Here is a 15,585-nt window from a genome sequence, read left to right on the forward strand (position 1 = left end):
CAAAGCATTTCACATTAAACTTAAGTTTCTAAGTGACTTCCTTTAAAGCCTTCTTATTCAGATATTTTCCACCCTCATGTCTTTATATGCTTGGCATGTGTGTTGTTTGATTAGGATACAAAATGGGAGACTGGCTTATTTAATCTGTTTTTGAGTCCTCTGCTGTAGAAAGAAAATGTCCTTCATAAGATGTTGAAGCCTTCACTGCACACACAAAATTTGGGGCAAGTCCAGGTCCAGGAGCCCACCACCAAACAGAGACAAAGACGTTGCCAGAAAGTCACCTTTACAAAAAGAGAGAAAAAAATAGATAGGGGGGGGAGGGAGGGGGGTATCCCATGGAATGAAAACACAAATGCACCATCCAGAGTCCGTATTTACAAACTAATAGAAAATATAAACATCATTGTATTTGGAACCGAGTAAAAACATCAGGAGGAGCTAAATTCAGATACGGCTTGTTATACGTATTTTCCAACAAAATAGGTTATCTCTTAAAAATAAACAAAGCATCACTCAAGTCAATTATTGATTAGTTTCCTAATGATGAATTTAAACTTACTTGGTTACCTTATTTGATTAGAGGGTGCAGCGTAACTTTTCTGTGTTTTCCTTTATTGATTTTGCAAAATCTCAACAATTGCACGTTTCAAAAGTTCAGGTTGATTTAGAATAAATATACACATGTGGTTTTACCAAAGACTAGTTTTAAAAGTTCCTTAAGCCCTTTGAGGGGTGCAGGTTTCTTTGCTACGTTAAAACAGTGTGTGGGCAACACAAATGTCTCATTCAATCCTTAAGATTGCTTTTGTTTTCAAATCCTAAAGTCATGTCAGGTTTTCTGCAAGAGAAGTTATGGCAAGAAATATTTAAGTGTCATCGGCACAAAGGATGTGAGTCCTTAAAGCCAGCTTTGGGGGCGGGAGGGGTGGGATCCGAGACCAGGGGAGAGGGGGAGGGTGTGCTGAGGGGACACCCGGGTGAAGCTGCCGCGGACAGAATTTCCCATCAGAGTGCAGAAGCCGTGACAGAGTGACTACCTTCTCTGGCTGCCTGCATTCCCTTGAACGCCAGCGATGCGGGAATGTCACAGTTGTGGGGGGAAAGTGGGGTGCCGCTGGCATGTTGCCACCCATGTCCAGCCACATAACCGGAAGGAGCGGCGCTGTAGGTCATGTAAGGCGACACTTGGGCCGGGGTCGGATAAGGAGCCATGCTGGACGCCGACACAAAACTGCTTACAGCTGGTAGACCATTTGGTGCCTAAAAGTAGGAAGAGAGAAGAGGTGAAAATAATTACATTGTAGTAGTTGACATTTCACGGGTTTGCAGAAAGAGGCAGAATGTAAGTTCCTCGAGTAGAAGCAATATTCTGACTCTAATTTCTGATTTTTTTAGATCTGATCTTTATATTCTAAATGCATTCACAGTCTCGCTGCTTAAACATAAGGCCCAAAAAACAAGATATTATTCTTTCCACAAAGGCTTTGAGGAGGCTACAACAAGAAAATTCATAGTACTTGCTTTGCTATTTGGAATTATAGGAAGGAAATACAGGGTGAGGAAAGAATTAATGGTGATTAAATACTCTCAGAAGCCGTTCAGCTATCCGGATGCCTTTGTCAACCTTCCCCGTACTTGAGTTTTGTTTGGCTCTTTTGTTGAAGCATTTGTGAAGGGCCTGGTTGGCGTAGCTTTCATTTCCAGTAAAGAAGGGCACGGAGTGTAGGCTGTCACTCCAGACTCTCAAAATGAGCACAACCTTTGTTAAATAAAACATGGGCCGTATTTTAAAAGGTCATGTTGAAAATGCCTGTTGGACAAAGGACATGCAAAATCAGGCAGTTGTCTTATAAGAGTTCTTAAATGAAGATTGGGGATATTTTTTTCCAGAGCTATTTATCAACAAGAAAACTGTCTATTGGAATATAAAAGAACTGTATATATGTGGTTTTGAAATTGGAATATTGGTTTGCAAAGTTTTGGGGTCCTGTGATGAGTTTTTAAAAGCCACATGGATAACTCTCTTGAAAGGAATTTAAATGTAAAATCCTAGTTTGCAAGCAAAATGCAGCAGCCCAGGCAAGGAGCTCTGTCTAGAAACCAGTGTTCTCTTGGCATCCAATAAGTTACTGTTGGTATTGTTACTATTAACAACAATAAAAACACCCCAATTTCCTATCCTGATTCTGGCATGACCACTTGGTGTCTCAAGTAACTTATTTTTTTCCCCTTCAATTTCTACATTATTTAGAAATAAAGAGTAAACTTGTTTCCTGGCAGAGATGTGAATGAATTAATACATCAACATATTTCCTAATGAGAGTAAATGTATAATATAATTACTAGTAGTAAAACCGATTCAATCCTTAGAGGTAAGAAAAGAGCAGACTTGTGTTAGATACTTTTTCTAATTCAATTACAACATAGAAATTGTTTCCTAATTCATTTGATTGTTATTTTCACTTCCACATCTATGAGATGTGGGCTCACATCACAATGGTGGGCTCTCAAAAATGATTTTCTCCATTTAGAGTAATACATGGAATAGAATAAACACATGGGTATGATTTAACACTGCTCATGGATTTCTGACAAGATAAGAATAAAAGTAGAGGGGTTAACCTTGTGTACTTGGTCTGTTAGAACACATAGATCCTGTTCTGTTTGTCAAAGTGCCTGTTCTTTGAAAATGAGGAAGGGGAAAGGAAACTAAGGTTTCTTGAATATGCCCTATGTTGCAGGCACCAAGAAATATCCAACATCGTTTATGGAATAACGAAGATTGGTGAATTGTAACTCATTATAAACTACTGGGTTTATAATAATGGCAAGATAATATATAATGATTACAACACAATATTACTTTCATTTAATTTGATTTCAATTGAAATTAAAATGTATTTCAAGGGTCCTATAGGATGGTGCTCTATTTTTAACAAAGAAATCATTGCACATCACTTTAAAATATAAATGAAATCCTTATCCTCTTTTTATACACAAGAATGTAGATTAAGGAATTTAGCCATTTACCCTGGGCCAATTGGCAAATCAATGGTCATGTGTTAAAAGAAGTTATCACCCCTGCCTGACACAGGATCCTCTGTAGCAAATCTTTTCCTGCTTTGCCAGGACATTTAAAGAACAAACACAATTTAATCTCAAACTAGAGCATCTTTTGATATAACATCTTGTAAAAGATTCTTTCTTCTTCTAGAACCCTATTTTCATTGTTAGACCCTCATTCTGTTTCTTAGCTTCTGAAAAAAACAAAAAAATTTCCCCCTTTCTGAGGATGGCTTATCAGAGAATTGTTCAAAGGAGACACACTCTAAGGCTGTCAGCAGTTGAGTATGAAGATAGCTATCAAATTGTAGAAGAAATCTAGCATTGCATAGAGATTATAGTTCCAATCATGTTCGTGTAGGATTTTCCCAATAACCCATGAGCAATTAGTTTTGAAAGGAATCATTCTGATCCAGTTATAGAAAGGTATTTGCATTTGTATTAGCCTCTTCCATTCTAGATTAATTTTTTATCCTGTTTACCATGTCAAGATCATAAAATAAGGTTAAATTTACTTTTAAAACAGTGAAAACCTTTGCTCAACATTTTACAAGTACATAAGGCTAAACTACTTAATGGTATACATGACAGAAACAGTGCTCTAGTTAGCCAAAAAATGTGTTGATAAATTTTATTTTTCATGACAGCCAAATTTTTCCTACCCATTCTTTTTTCTTTGCATTTTTTCTGTCATCCAGAATTATAGTTATCTCTGAAACACTTGCTTCACCATCTTCCCTTTACATCCTTGCCCTTAGAGCCATTGCTCTGTGATGTGCCCCCTTTATTTGGGGGCTCTTCAGCTGTTCTCTTGCAATGTCTACCATCCCCTTAGGTAGACCCATTTCTTTTTGCCCAGAACCATCCCTCCTGAGACATCAGGCTGGAATGGACTCTCATCTCAGATAATGCTCCTAGGATTTAGGGGAGGAAGAATACTGGATTTAGGCCTTTGCTACCTTCAGGTGCCTTACTTATTCTGTGACTACATTTGTTTGTTGGGCATAAAGTAAACACTACTAATTTGTTCCATATTTGTCCAATTTCTCATACTTAATAACACAAAAACAAATTTGGTGACTTAAGTATTTCAAAGTTTTCTAATATCCACAACATATTTAGTATCATTTTAGTGATGCAGTCCCTCTGTACTGCAGAAAGGATGAATAAGGGAAGCTCAGGGAGGTTTGATCTCCTCGTCTTGTTAGAAAAAAGGCAAGAGGAGGCTAAAGTGAGAAAGTAGGTGATGGGCATTGAGGAGGGCACTTGTTGGGATGAGCACTGGGTGCTGCATGGAAACCAAGTTGTCAATAAATTATATTTAAAAAAAATTTTTAAAGTGTTTGCTTAAGAGAACAGAAGAAAAAAAACAAATCTTTAAACAGTATAAAAATAGCTCTTTGCTTTCCCTCAGGTTAAATTATGACCCAGATTTGGGGTGAAAAAGTTTTGTCTCAACTTTCCTTCTCACTTGTAAAGTTCAGATTTAGAAATTTAGAAAAAGCAGCATAAACAAGATGAGATGACAAACACACTTTAAAATGTGCCTGCCACCTTCACTATTCATTCTAGTGACTCAATAAACACATCAATTTTCTCATATTAATTCTGAAATATGATATTGGCAAAAGATATAAATCTCTACTGGGTAAAGTAATTGTTATTTATGAAGCAATCACTGAATGAGTAAAATTTTCCACCACAAAGGAAAACAACTACAGGTAGCATTGATGTTTGTTTATTCTTTCCAGTAAAAAAGTACATGACTTAAACTTCCCAAATCTGTTTAATGTTTTCAGTGAAGGGCATGTAATTAATCTGAAAAGCTAGTTAGGCTGAGTAGAGATTACCAAATGTACACCATAAATATAGTGGGAGCAAACATGCTAAATTACTCTATTTAATTGGATTGTAAATATGATTTATAAATCAACATATGGAATCCCCAGAGAAGAGTAAACAAATTTTCCAAATGAAACCCCAGCAATGGGCATGTAATGGAAATCCCATTTTTGAAAATGACTTTACCTAAAGATTCCATAAATAAAACCTCAATCCATCAACTGCTTTTTTATGTGGATCTTCCATAAAAGCCATGAGAATCCTTTCCTCTAAAGAACTATACAAGGATCTCCCTGAAGCAAATGATCTTCTACCTAATTTTGACAATGAGATTTACTAATACAAAGTAAAATAGACCAAACAGCATACCCTAGAAAAAGTTGAATGTTTGTTGAATGTTTTTAGGAAAAAAAAAAAAAAAAAAAAAAAAGATTCTATCTCACTGGTATTAAAGAAAATAGTCTAGGGAAAAAAAAACATAAAATACAATGTCCAGTTAAGATTTGAATGAAAAAAATGAGTTTTCATTTTACTTGTTCTAAAATTTTAGAAACATAGATTTGCCATTTTTTAAAAACATGCTTTTAAATTAGTATATTGAGAAGCTATATTGGCAGAGAGCTAGACTATAAATAGTTTGAGAACAGGGCTTGCCTCAATCATCTCATATCCTCATAAAATGGGCCATATCATAGGTGTTTCATAACCATTTGTATACCTTAGTGCAGCCTTTTGATACTCTTGCTTTAAAAAAAAAAAAAGTCACTTTTGATCACAGAACAAGCATTATACATTAAGTAAGCAAAATGAATAAAGCTGTTGAAAAAAGTAAATAAAAGTTCTAATCTAGCCATTTCATTATTTGATTTATGGTTGTTCCATTTATCCACACACCACCACCCCCACCCCCCAAAAATGGAAATGCATTAATATCCAAACGCTTTTGACCATGGCGGGAGGAGGGAGTGGGGGGAGGGTGGAGACTGGTATGACAACTGTCTGGCAATTAGAAGTGATAGACAGTAGTCTTCACATTCTGAGAATTGTCTACTCAACATTTTCTCCCTTGAAGAAAATGCAAACAGCAGCACCCAATCCTCTACCCACAATCTTTCATCCACTCATCAGTTCTACCTGGTCCTCCTCTTATTATAAAATGAGTTTACTTTGGCTTTATAGTAAAGCAGATTTAGCCACAAATAGAGATGTGCTTCACCTAGAATTTCAGCCTCCATAACATAAGCAAGAAAAAGTTTCAGATCTGAAAATAAACAAGATTTTCTTGCTCTTCTTGGTGTAATCTTTGTTTGACTGTTGTTCTACCGTTCTTAATTCATTATGCAATGACCTAGTAAAACAAATCTGATAAAATGAAACGATGGTTGTAAATATGGTTTCAACATTCATCCAAAAAGATCTTAATTATGCTTAGTTATCACATTGCAGATCTAAATGTCTCTAGGTAATGGAAAGCTGCTACTTAAAATTTTTCCCTAAATTTTATATTTCCAAAATATTAAAATTAAGGTAGACATGAAAAAAATTTAAATTACTTTTTTTTTTTTGTATTTTATATGACACATTTTACTGCTACATCATTAATCTTGTTTTAAGACACTAATAGTTAAAAGCTACCCAGGTTAAGAAATGTTTTCCATAATAGACAACATCATGAATTTCAAACACTTTCTACTGACATTTGCCTACATTTTGATTCTCTGCAAAATTATAAATTACTTAACATAAAATTAACTTTATTTCATATGTTGAAAAATCCAGTGCAACTTCATTTATATTTTCATGAGAACAGTATGTCTACAAGGACAACCAGTGTTTAAAATATGTACTAGAAAGTTATACTCAGGATTCTGAAATACTATATTTCTAATACAATATACAAATTAATGCTTCGTAAGAATTTCAGATTAATTTATATCTCCAAATCCAACCATTTTCACAGCTTAACTCTTAACTTTTTAAGTTCAAGTATGTAAGGATTTTTCCTCATTCCTGACATCTCGATTTGTAGCTAACGTTATATTAATCTTGCTGTCTGAGTTAACCTACACTAACCAAAACTGAAGATACGCAAAGCTTATAAATCTAACATTCAGATTACTTCAGTTAGAGTACCAGATATACAACATTTTTTTCTGAGAAAGTATGCCCAATTGTAGAAAATTTTTCAAGAACTATACAACTATTTATAAACTGTTTAAATAAAATGCATTAATCCACTAAGTACCATATAAAAGGGTAGATATATTCCAAAGCCCGCCCCCCTTGTTTTGCCATGCAACTGCATTCAGTAAAGGTTTTCTGTTTTAACAGAAGAGAACCAGCCATTAGGAACCAGAGAACATTGTTGCCATTCAGAATTAGAGGAGATTAAAGATTTCTAGCCCAATATTAAATGCAGGTGAAAAAAGCCAAACAAATAAATATTCTTTTTTCTTCTATCCTCAAGGGTAGACAATAAGGACTTCTAAATGGTAATATAAAGTATTGACTTCATCTTAATGAGTAAGACAAGTTTGAGTACTCTAAATTAGTGGTTTAAAAACAAAAGATAGGTGTGTATATAGCTGAAATGTGCATAAGGTTCTAATTACTAGCGATCAGGCATCCTTTTTTGTAGTTTAAGCTGAAAATAGAAACTCTAGATTACGGTAATCACTAGTACCTACAATCAGTTGTCAATTCAGTCCCTTTAGTAATTTTACAGGTGTCTTCTGGGAAAAGACTATGCTCTAAATCCTAGGATTCTGAATTCTCAATGTCCTCCTTTATGTACTAAAATGAAACTTGAGTCATATAATATTGCACTATTTAATAAAAATTATAAGTGCCCTGAAAGTATTATGTGCATAATTTTTGAGAATTTTTTGCCAAAAACTTTCAAATTTTGTTCATTACACAAATAGAAAAATGTTACCTGAGTTTACATTTTGGTTTTTAAAATACACTTATGCTGATAACATTTTGAAAAATAACTTAAAAATAAAGCTGCTCTTTGAATATTGGTGAGGGAAATGCATACACACACATACACACACACACACACACACACACACACACACACACACACCACACCTTACCATTGCTTTTTTGTTTATGAGCAAGTATTAGTATAGAATTTTACCCTCCAGGAAATCAATGTCCAAGTTCCAAAACTGTTCACAAAATGACACAGCCTAAATTTCTCTACCTACTTAGCACACCTTCATCATTAAGCACTATTTTGATCATTATAATAACCACTGATTTAATTGTACTTAGAAACTTCTGAAATTTTGAAATTTTACATCAACTGAATTATATTACCACATGATAATATAGAAGATTAGCATCCTGCAATTAAGAAGTTTCAAATTTAAGTTTGATATAAATGTCTTTTTCTTCTGGAAAAAAAAATTGAACTTGTTCTCTTAGGTACTTAGAACAATGCTTATTTAGCCACTTATGTCTTTAATTTACTTGCTTTTATAAATCTCATAATTCAGTAATAATCAGCATATAAAATGTAATCAACTTTCATGTTCAGAATATACAGATTTTTTGAATCAGCTCTATTTTTATTTTAAAGTGGTCTGTTTGAAGTATGTGTGTAAATTAACCATTTCTAAATGAGTATAAACACTAGATCTATATAATTCAAGGGAGGAAAAAATGAAATCATCAAAGATTTTTGAATTAAGACATTGCTTTATATGTAAACTGGGTTTATCAAATATATGTGAGAATTAAAAACTATTTTTCAACTCTATACTTCACGATGTTATTCCAACAAATGATGACCTAATAAAAACTACTGAGCACCTATTAAACGCGAGCTACTATGCTGGATGCTTTAAATACACTCCTTCTATTGTTTGTAACAACACGCCTTGACACTTTTTGACTATGAACTCTCCAAAGTATATGCTCACACATCCCCACCCCTCAAAATCGCTTGTTTTTAGAAGACCATCTCTAAACCGCCATGTATAACCACTGGTAACTTTTAATGGAGGTTTACTGTGCGCCTTACGATTGCATTATCTCATTGAATCTTCTCAACATCTCTTGAGGTTGGGACTATTATTTCCCCGTTTTACAGATGAAAAAATGGAGGCGCTAAAATTACTTGCTTAAGTGGCAGTGGTGCCAGAAGATCGGAGCTCCTAACCGCTGTACCTACCGCATCTTCTTTATGATAAGGAGCTTTTTAAAAAGAAAACGACAAACTTTCGTATAATTTCTCCATGACATTCTTTACAGTAGAAACAGATACGGGAAAGGGACTCTTTCTTTGCTATTTTCGAGGATCTTTGTCACGGGAGAACTAATACGTATATGAGTCTCTTTTAACAAAACAGGGAGAGAAAAGGAAGTGGAAATGGCGTTTGAGAAAATGAGAATTAGGATTTTTTTTTCTTCCCAAGTGAATAAAAGCAACAAGTTACATACCACATAAAACGCTGCTTTTTGACAGCTAAAACATTAGGAGTTTTAGGACTTCAAAATAATAAAACGAAAACTGGGTATTTGGGGGTTTCGGAACTGGAGTTTGGCGTTAAGAACCTTGCAAATCTACCCAGACCCGCTCAATGAAACCTTAAGCTGCTTTAAGGTCCGTGTTTGTTTGTTTGTTTGCTTGCTTGCTTGCTTTTCGGGGCTTTGAACTCCTGACTCCAACTTGGTGATGAGTTTAGACTCAAACCTCTAGGGCGTCAGTGGTGGTGGTTGCTTAATTTTTTCCGGGTGGGGGAGGGGGGCGGGAGAACACGAGTGTTTTAATTTTTCTTTTTGCAGAGTCGGGGGAGGGACAGAGGGAAAGAAAAATTAAACGGTCCACAGCCAGTCCGTATAATTTGAGGTTTTCTCACAAACCTCCCTTGGGAGATTACAACGTGACCCTTAATCTGGAAATGGTAACTTTATTAGGTTTATCTGGTTGCCCTCTCCAAACGATCACAGGGCAGGCTACGCCGGCGTGTTTGCAGGGAGCCGCCGTACGAGACACGCGCGAGCGTGGGAACCCCGCAGCCCACCAGCCCGCAGGCCCCGACCCCCGGCGTGCGCTTCGCGGGCGTTGCAGGCAGCCCGCGCCGGCGCCGCTCAGAGAACCCAGGCCGCTCTCCCGGCCCCTCGGAAGCGCCTTCCTTGGGTTACTATTCCCAGTGCGAGCAGCAGATTGGGCTTCGGGGGCCGCGCCTGCAGAGGCCAAACAGGCCTGGAGGCGCTTCCACCGCCCCGGGCCCTCGGGCCCGCGGCGGGGGGTCGTGGCTCAACTCCGCCCTGCAAGGTCCCGGCCTCCGTCCCGCCTCACCCAACCGTGACCGCCGGTCGGCCCGGGCTTGCCCTCGGTCGAGGCCCAGAAAGAACTGGGTCCTGCGTCGCCCAAACCCCCGCGGCCACCGCGGCCCACCCGGCGGGGCCCTCGCCTTCTCACCTGACCGTACTTGGCTTCCTGCTCCAGAGCTCCCTTCTCCAGCCCGTTCACCGCGTGGGGGGCGGCGGCGGCGGCGAAGTTGTTACGGCCCAGACTGCTCCACTCCTCCACCTTGGGGCTGTGGTAGGGGGAGCTGTCGCTCACTCCTGGGGAGGACGAGAAGGCGTCAAGCTGGGGCTCCAACCCGCGCACCCCGGCCTGAGACGCGGCCTGAAACCGCGACCCGCGAGCTCCAGGGCTCCGACCCCTGCCCTCGGCCTCCCGGGGGCGCTGGTCCCAGGCGCGGCCTCGCCGGCTTTCAGCCCAGGGCCCCGCGACGCTGACTCGCCTCAGAGTAGGCCTCTCCGAGCTCTTTCACCGAGGCCTGCGGGAAGGTTTCTTTTTCCCCCTTTTTCAAAAGCCTTTGATTTTCTCCTCCCCCCCGCCCTGCTCGCTCCCCCGAGGAATCGAATGGAAAGAACCTGGGAGTTTTCCCAAATTAGGGAAAGAACACGTGAAGCTGTTCATCCCAATCGTAACCCAGGGTTGACTCGGGATTGACGAAAGCTGGTCCTGGCGCAGACTGAAAAGGGAGAGAGGAGCGTCCGTGGCCTAACCGTCCTTGGCCTGTGCTCCTGCTCAGAGACATCTAGAAAAATGCTCACTGTGCTGTGGGGATCTAGTACTTAGGTGGATAGATGAGACAAAAGACCTGCAAAGTCCTTTGCAAGCAAATAACTACGTGATGGCCACAATGCACATGCAAAATACACATGCATAGTTTCTGTCTTGTGTGTGCCTAACTTATGTGTGACTACCCTTGATGCTCTATGTCTACACGTTAAATATGTGAGGTAATGTGCATATGACTCAGAAAATAAATATTACAATTACCCCTGTAAATGCCACCAGTGACAGTGGTAAGGTTATAGAGAGAGGGTGGGTTTTTTTTTTTTTAAATGAAATAAAAAGTTAAGAAAATGAAGGTAGAATTAAGTATTTTGAAAGGAGTAAAACCATCAGTTATCCTTTATGTTCTTAATAGAGAAACAAAGAAAATTATACACTGTAAAATGATTACCACAATACCTAAATGTGTGCCTATTAAACCACTGCCATCTTTGAATGGCCAACTGCAGTTTTAAAGAAGAGATATTTGAAGACTATGAGCAATGTGTTTTTGTCTTTGGGACCTATGGGTGGAGGACTGAAGTTTGATAAAGCCGCTACAACTTGATTTTAAATACTTCCATCTGACACAGTGCTTTGAAGGAGCAATCATTTTGTAGAAGTGATCACTTATAGAAATAATCATCTTATGTTCATGGATTTGTCAGAAAACATGTTTAAAGCTGGCCTCCAGAATCAACATCTAGAACGAACAGTTGCTCCTCTCCATATACTCCATTACTTTTCCAACTGATATTTGGTCTGATTGTAGGATCCCTGGGGAAGAACAGTTGTCTTTTCAAATCTGTCAGTCCTTTTTTTTTTTTTTTTTTTTTTCACTATTCCTCCTCCTTTCCAAAGGATTAGATTTTGTTCCAGTTTGCACCAGGAAACCGTGTTTTGGTGCAGAACTGCCAGTCTCTCTTTGCCTTCCCAGACAAAAGGCAATCGGTGGGCACAAGCCTGAAGTTATCTTAAGAAATTGAGATCCCCCTGTGAGCCCCCATTTCTGCTGATCTCACACTTTCCCATGAACAGGAGCTTCCTTTAAATGTCACTGAGGTCAGTTTATCCTATAAATCAAGGGCAAACTCTCTCCAACTAAAGCTCCAACCAGCCCCGAATAAGACAAAACTGAGCTCCTTAAAGGATCTTGTAAATTGACAGTCAGAAAACAAGAATATGAGAAATCAGGGCTCTGCTTTAATTACTTAAAAAGATAATTGTGCCAATGTGGTGACAACAGAGAAAGACAGGAAATAATTAAATGAACTATTCCCCCCCGCCTTCCTATTTAATTTTTCTTCCGTGCTTTTTAAACTTTTGGCCAACAAATTTAAAAGGTAGGCTCTTATCTCTGTATTATTTTAATTCTGCATCTAGGACGTTTTGACTTTTTACCCCTACCAAGAAAGAAGCTAATGCTGGTTTTTCTTGTTGTTGTTGTTGTATTGTTTTGTTTAACTATGAAGTAAAAGAAAACAAACTCTGGTCTGCAGAAGCCGACTGAGCTGGGGGGGTGGGGGGAGCTCAGGGAATCCTTCTTACCAACCAGAAAAGACACTGGGGACACCACAAGGTCAAGGGTGAGAAAGGAAGAGAACAGCGGGGTGGCACCGCTGAAAACGTGCAAGTACTACATATCCACTGGCATTTCCCGGGACCAGGAGACACTAAAGAGAAGCCGCAGGCGTGGGGAAAGGGGGAAAGAAGAGAGGACAAGATGGAATCACCCCGCATTTTGTCTCCATCACAGCGGTGGTTGGTGCTACTTCCTAAGATACAAATAGTGAAGTCTGTTAAGGTAAAGGCGGGGGGGGGGGGGCGCTTGGAAAAAAAGGGAGAGAGAGAAATAAAGCAGAAAATTAGTCCCAGAATGAGCAATGCAGTAACATGCAAGTTACTAGTAGTAACTTCGGGACCTCAGTTTCCGAGGAAAATGAAGTGAAGCATAAGAATGAAACCAATTAGGTGACATTTGAACTTCCTGCCTGAGCAAATTTGGCCTGATTGCCAGAATCCAAGAATACTGCAATTTCCACAGGGTGCCCAACTCCTCGCGGCCGCATCTGATCCCCAAACAAGCTGCCCGCAGCGGTGTCTGCAACCGGCAGCCCCACGCCCGCTCAGTCCTCCCGGGCTGAGCCCCCAGTCCAACCCGGGCCACGCTCTCCAAGTGAGCGAGCGGGTCTGAGGCAGCAGCGGCGAGAGAGGCGGGGGAGGGTGGAAAATGCGAACCATGTGTTGGGGATGGGGGGATGTTATGGGTCTGGTAGTTTGAGATGAGGCAGGAGACTGTGTGTGGCAAGGAAACGGAGGGCATGAATTTCAAGTTAATGAGATCAGGACACCCCCCTGGGAGGACTCCATAGTTTCGAAAGGAAAAAGCCTCAGGTGGTGGGATAGACGCGGGCTCGGAGGCCGCAGATACCGAGACACCAGCGAGGGTGTAGGGGAAGACTCTGCAACGTCCACACATCCGGCCCGTGAGCCCTTACCTTGGTCGGTGATGGAGCGAATGCCCAGGATATCGGTGACGGAATGGGAGGAGGGCCAGGTACGGGGCATGGCCACCGAGCCGGGGATGGCTGGCACCCCGGGCGGCGTGGGCACCTTAGCTGCGGCCGCCGTGATGGGGCTGGGGTACGAGTAGATGTGGTTATAGGGCAGAGCCGGCTGCGGCGCCGGCTGGTGCTGCTTGTAGGAGTCGTAATGACCCTGTTGAGCCAAGTTGCCGATCTTGTTGCGCAGGATGCGGCTGATGGAGCTCACCGAGGGCACGTTGTACTTGTCGCACACGCCGTCCGCCAGCAGGCGGTCCCGGATTTCCCAGGCAAAGATGCCAGGGTCCCTTTGCTTGTAGGTCCGGATGTGTTTCACCACGGTGGGGGTGGTAACTCGGGGTTTGCTGCCCCCAATGGCTCCTGGCAAGATCGAGCCTGTCTCGTTGTAGCGCGCCAGAATCTTGCTGACGCAGCCGTGCGAGACCCGTAGCTGGCGGCTGATGTCACACGGTCTGATGCCCAGTTGGGCCAGTTCCACGATACGAAGCCGGATGGCGTTGGGCAGCGGCCTCCCGTTCACGAATACTCCTCCCAGCTGGTTCACCTCCCCAAAGGCTGGCTCTGCAAAACGAACACACGGCGCGCGGGGACACGCACCGGGAGTTTGGGACAGCCGTTTACCACTCGGCCTCCGCCCGCATAAGAAGGCAGGGCGGATGCACCCACCCCGGACTAGGGACCTGGGCTTTTCCCAAACCCTATTGTCCCCGAGTCTCGCCCAGTGGCCCCAAACCACTAAGGTCGAGTGGGACCCCCCCCCCCCCATTCCGGTGGTGCCTGCGGCCACTACAAGCAAACAAAGTGGTGGGACACAGGGCCGCTCCTAGTGTTCAAAAGTCTCCGAAGCGGGCAAGGAGATCGGTCTTGACGCCTGCAACAGGCTCCTTCTCGCCTTCTCGGCGCTAAAGTCTTTGGGCCTCTACCCCTTGAGCCCCAGCGCCCCGCCTGGAGACCCGCGCGATTAGACAAGGTCTAGAAGAAACTACAGTTTGTTTGTTTTTTTTCCCCTCACGTTCTGAGTGTGTGAGTCTACGTGAAACAAAACTTGGTCCTCCACTAAGACTGCGGAGCTTGCTGATGCCACCGCTCCCTTCTTTTAAAATCAGAAAATGGCATCAACAGCAACCCAGTAGCCAGCGTTCAGACTGAACTGCTGTGCGCCCTGACCCTTAGCGTGTTCCTAACAACTTGTAGAAACACGAGCAAAGTCAATAAGAAGAGTGTGAGCGCTCAGTGGTGCGCGCCCTCGCTCTCCCTCCCTCCCTCCCTCACCCTGTGGTTCCCTCCCTCCCTTCCCGGCTCTGACAGCGTCCCCCGCCGCCACTCACCCATTGCTCCGAGCAGTACACCAACGGGGCCCCAGTTCCGCACTCCCAAAAAGTAACTTTTCGCACAGCCTCAGTGGCCCGGCTCGTCGCTGCCCCGGGCCGCCGGTGCCTCCGCTTCTTCCCGGGAGGAGGCGGCGAGAGTGCAAAAGGAAGGAGTAAAAGGAAGTCTGTGCCCCGATGAAAGAGGCTAGAGTTCTGCATTTCAATCTAAGCAGCAACGTGGGCTGGCCTGAGCTGGGCCGGGCGGCTCCGTCAATCACTCACCAGGGACACGCCCTCAAAGAGGAGGGTCCGAGGGCAAGCTGCGTGGTGATTGGTGCGGCCAGCTGAGCGACAGTGCAGTCCGGGAAAGTCCTTCCGCTGTCTCTTTCAAGCTTGCTCTGCACCTGGGTGACTAAATACAATGAAAATGGGAGTTTGACACCTTCCCAGGAGCAGCGCAAACAGACAACACAATCGGGCTGATAAAAATGCTGAATAAGCAAATGAAAGCGTTTGGTCTGAATTTGAGAGACTCAAAGGGAGAAGGGGTTGAAGAGACTTCTAGGAGGGGAGGAGGGACAGATGCCTCAGAATTGAAGTTAAAACTCCAGGTGGGAGGTGGGGGGCCACCATTACGAGGGGCAGTGGTTCTTAGAATTGCCCGTCATGCGGGCCTCCAGGGGCTGTCTGGAGAAGAACCTGTTACCGGCAGAGGCTACCT

General features: G+C 42.1%; 1 protein-coding gene across 1 annotated transcript; it reads right to left on the reverse strand.

Moving 5' to 3' along the window:
• Positions 1-187: 187 nt before the first annotated feature.
• PAX9 (paired box 9) lies at positions 188-15,083 on the reverse strand. The gene is made up of 5 exons (XM_049614098.1): positions 14,883-15,083; positions 13,489-14,377; positions 10,343-10,488; positions 1,041-1,263; positions 188-284 (listed from the first exon to the last, which is right to left on the reverse strand). Exons 1-5 carry the CDS (start codon positions 15,081-15,083, stop codon positions 202-204), a joined length of 1,542 nt encoding a protein of 513 aa, XP_049470055.1. The 3' UTR covers positions 188-201.
• Between the last annotated feature and the right edge of the window lie 502 nt (positions 15,084-15,585).

The sequence above is a fragment of the Panthera uncia genome (assembly GCF_023721935.1).
Source record: "Panthera uncia isolate 11264 chromosome B3 unlocalized genomic scaffold, Puncia_PCG_1.0 HiC_scaffold_1, whole genome shotgun sequence".
Lineage (NCBI taxonomy): Eukaryota > Metazoa > Chordata > Mammalia > Carnivora > Felidae > Panthera > Panthera uncia.

What these genes read in the sequence shown, in the direction of transcription:
- PAX9 (XM_049614098.1), bottom strand. Translation starts at nt 15,083, where the DNA reads ATGCAGAACTCTAGCCTCTTTCATCGGGGCACAGACTTCCTTTTACTC. An exon ending in TCGCTCCATCACCGACCAAG is followed by an intron (nt 10,489 to 13,488) that starts GTAAGGGCTCAC and finishes CGTCCTCCCCAG; the next exon opens with GAGTGAGCGACAGCTCCCCC. An exon ending in AATGCAGGCAGCCAGAGAAG is followed by an intron (nt 285 to 1,040) that starts GTAGTCACTCTG and finishes CTTTTTGTAAAG; the next exon opens with GTGACTTTCTGGCAACGTCT.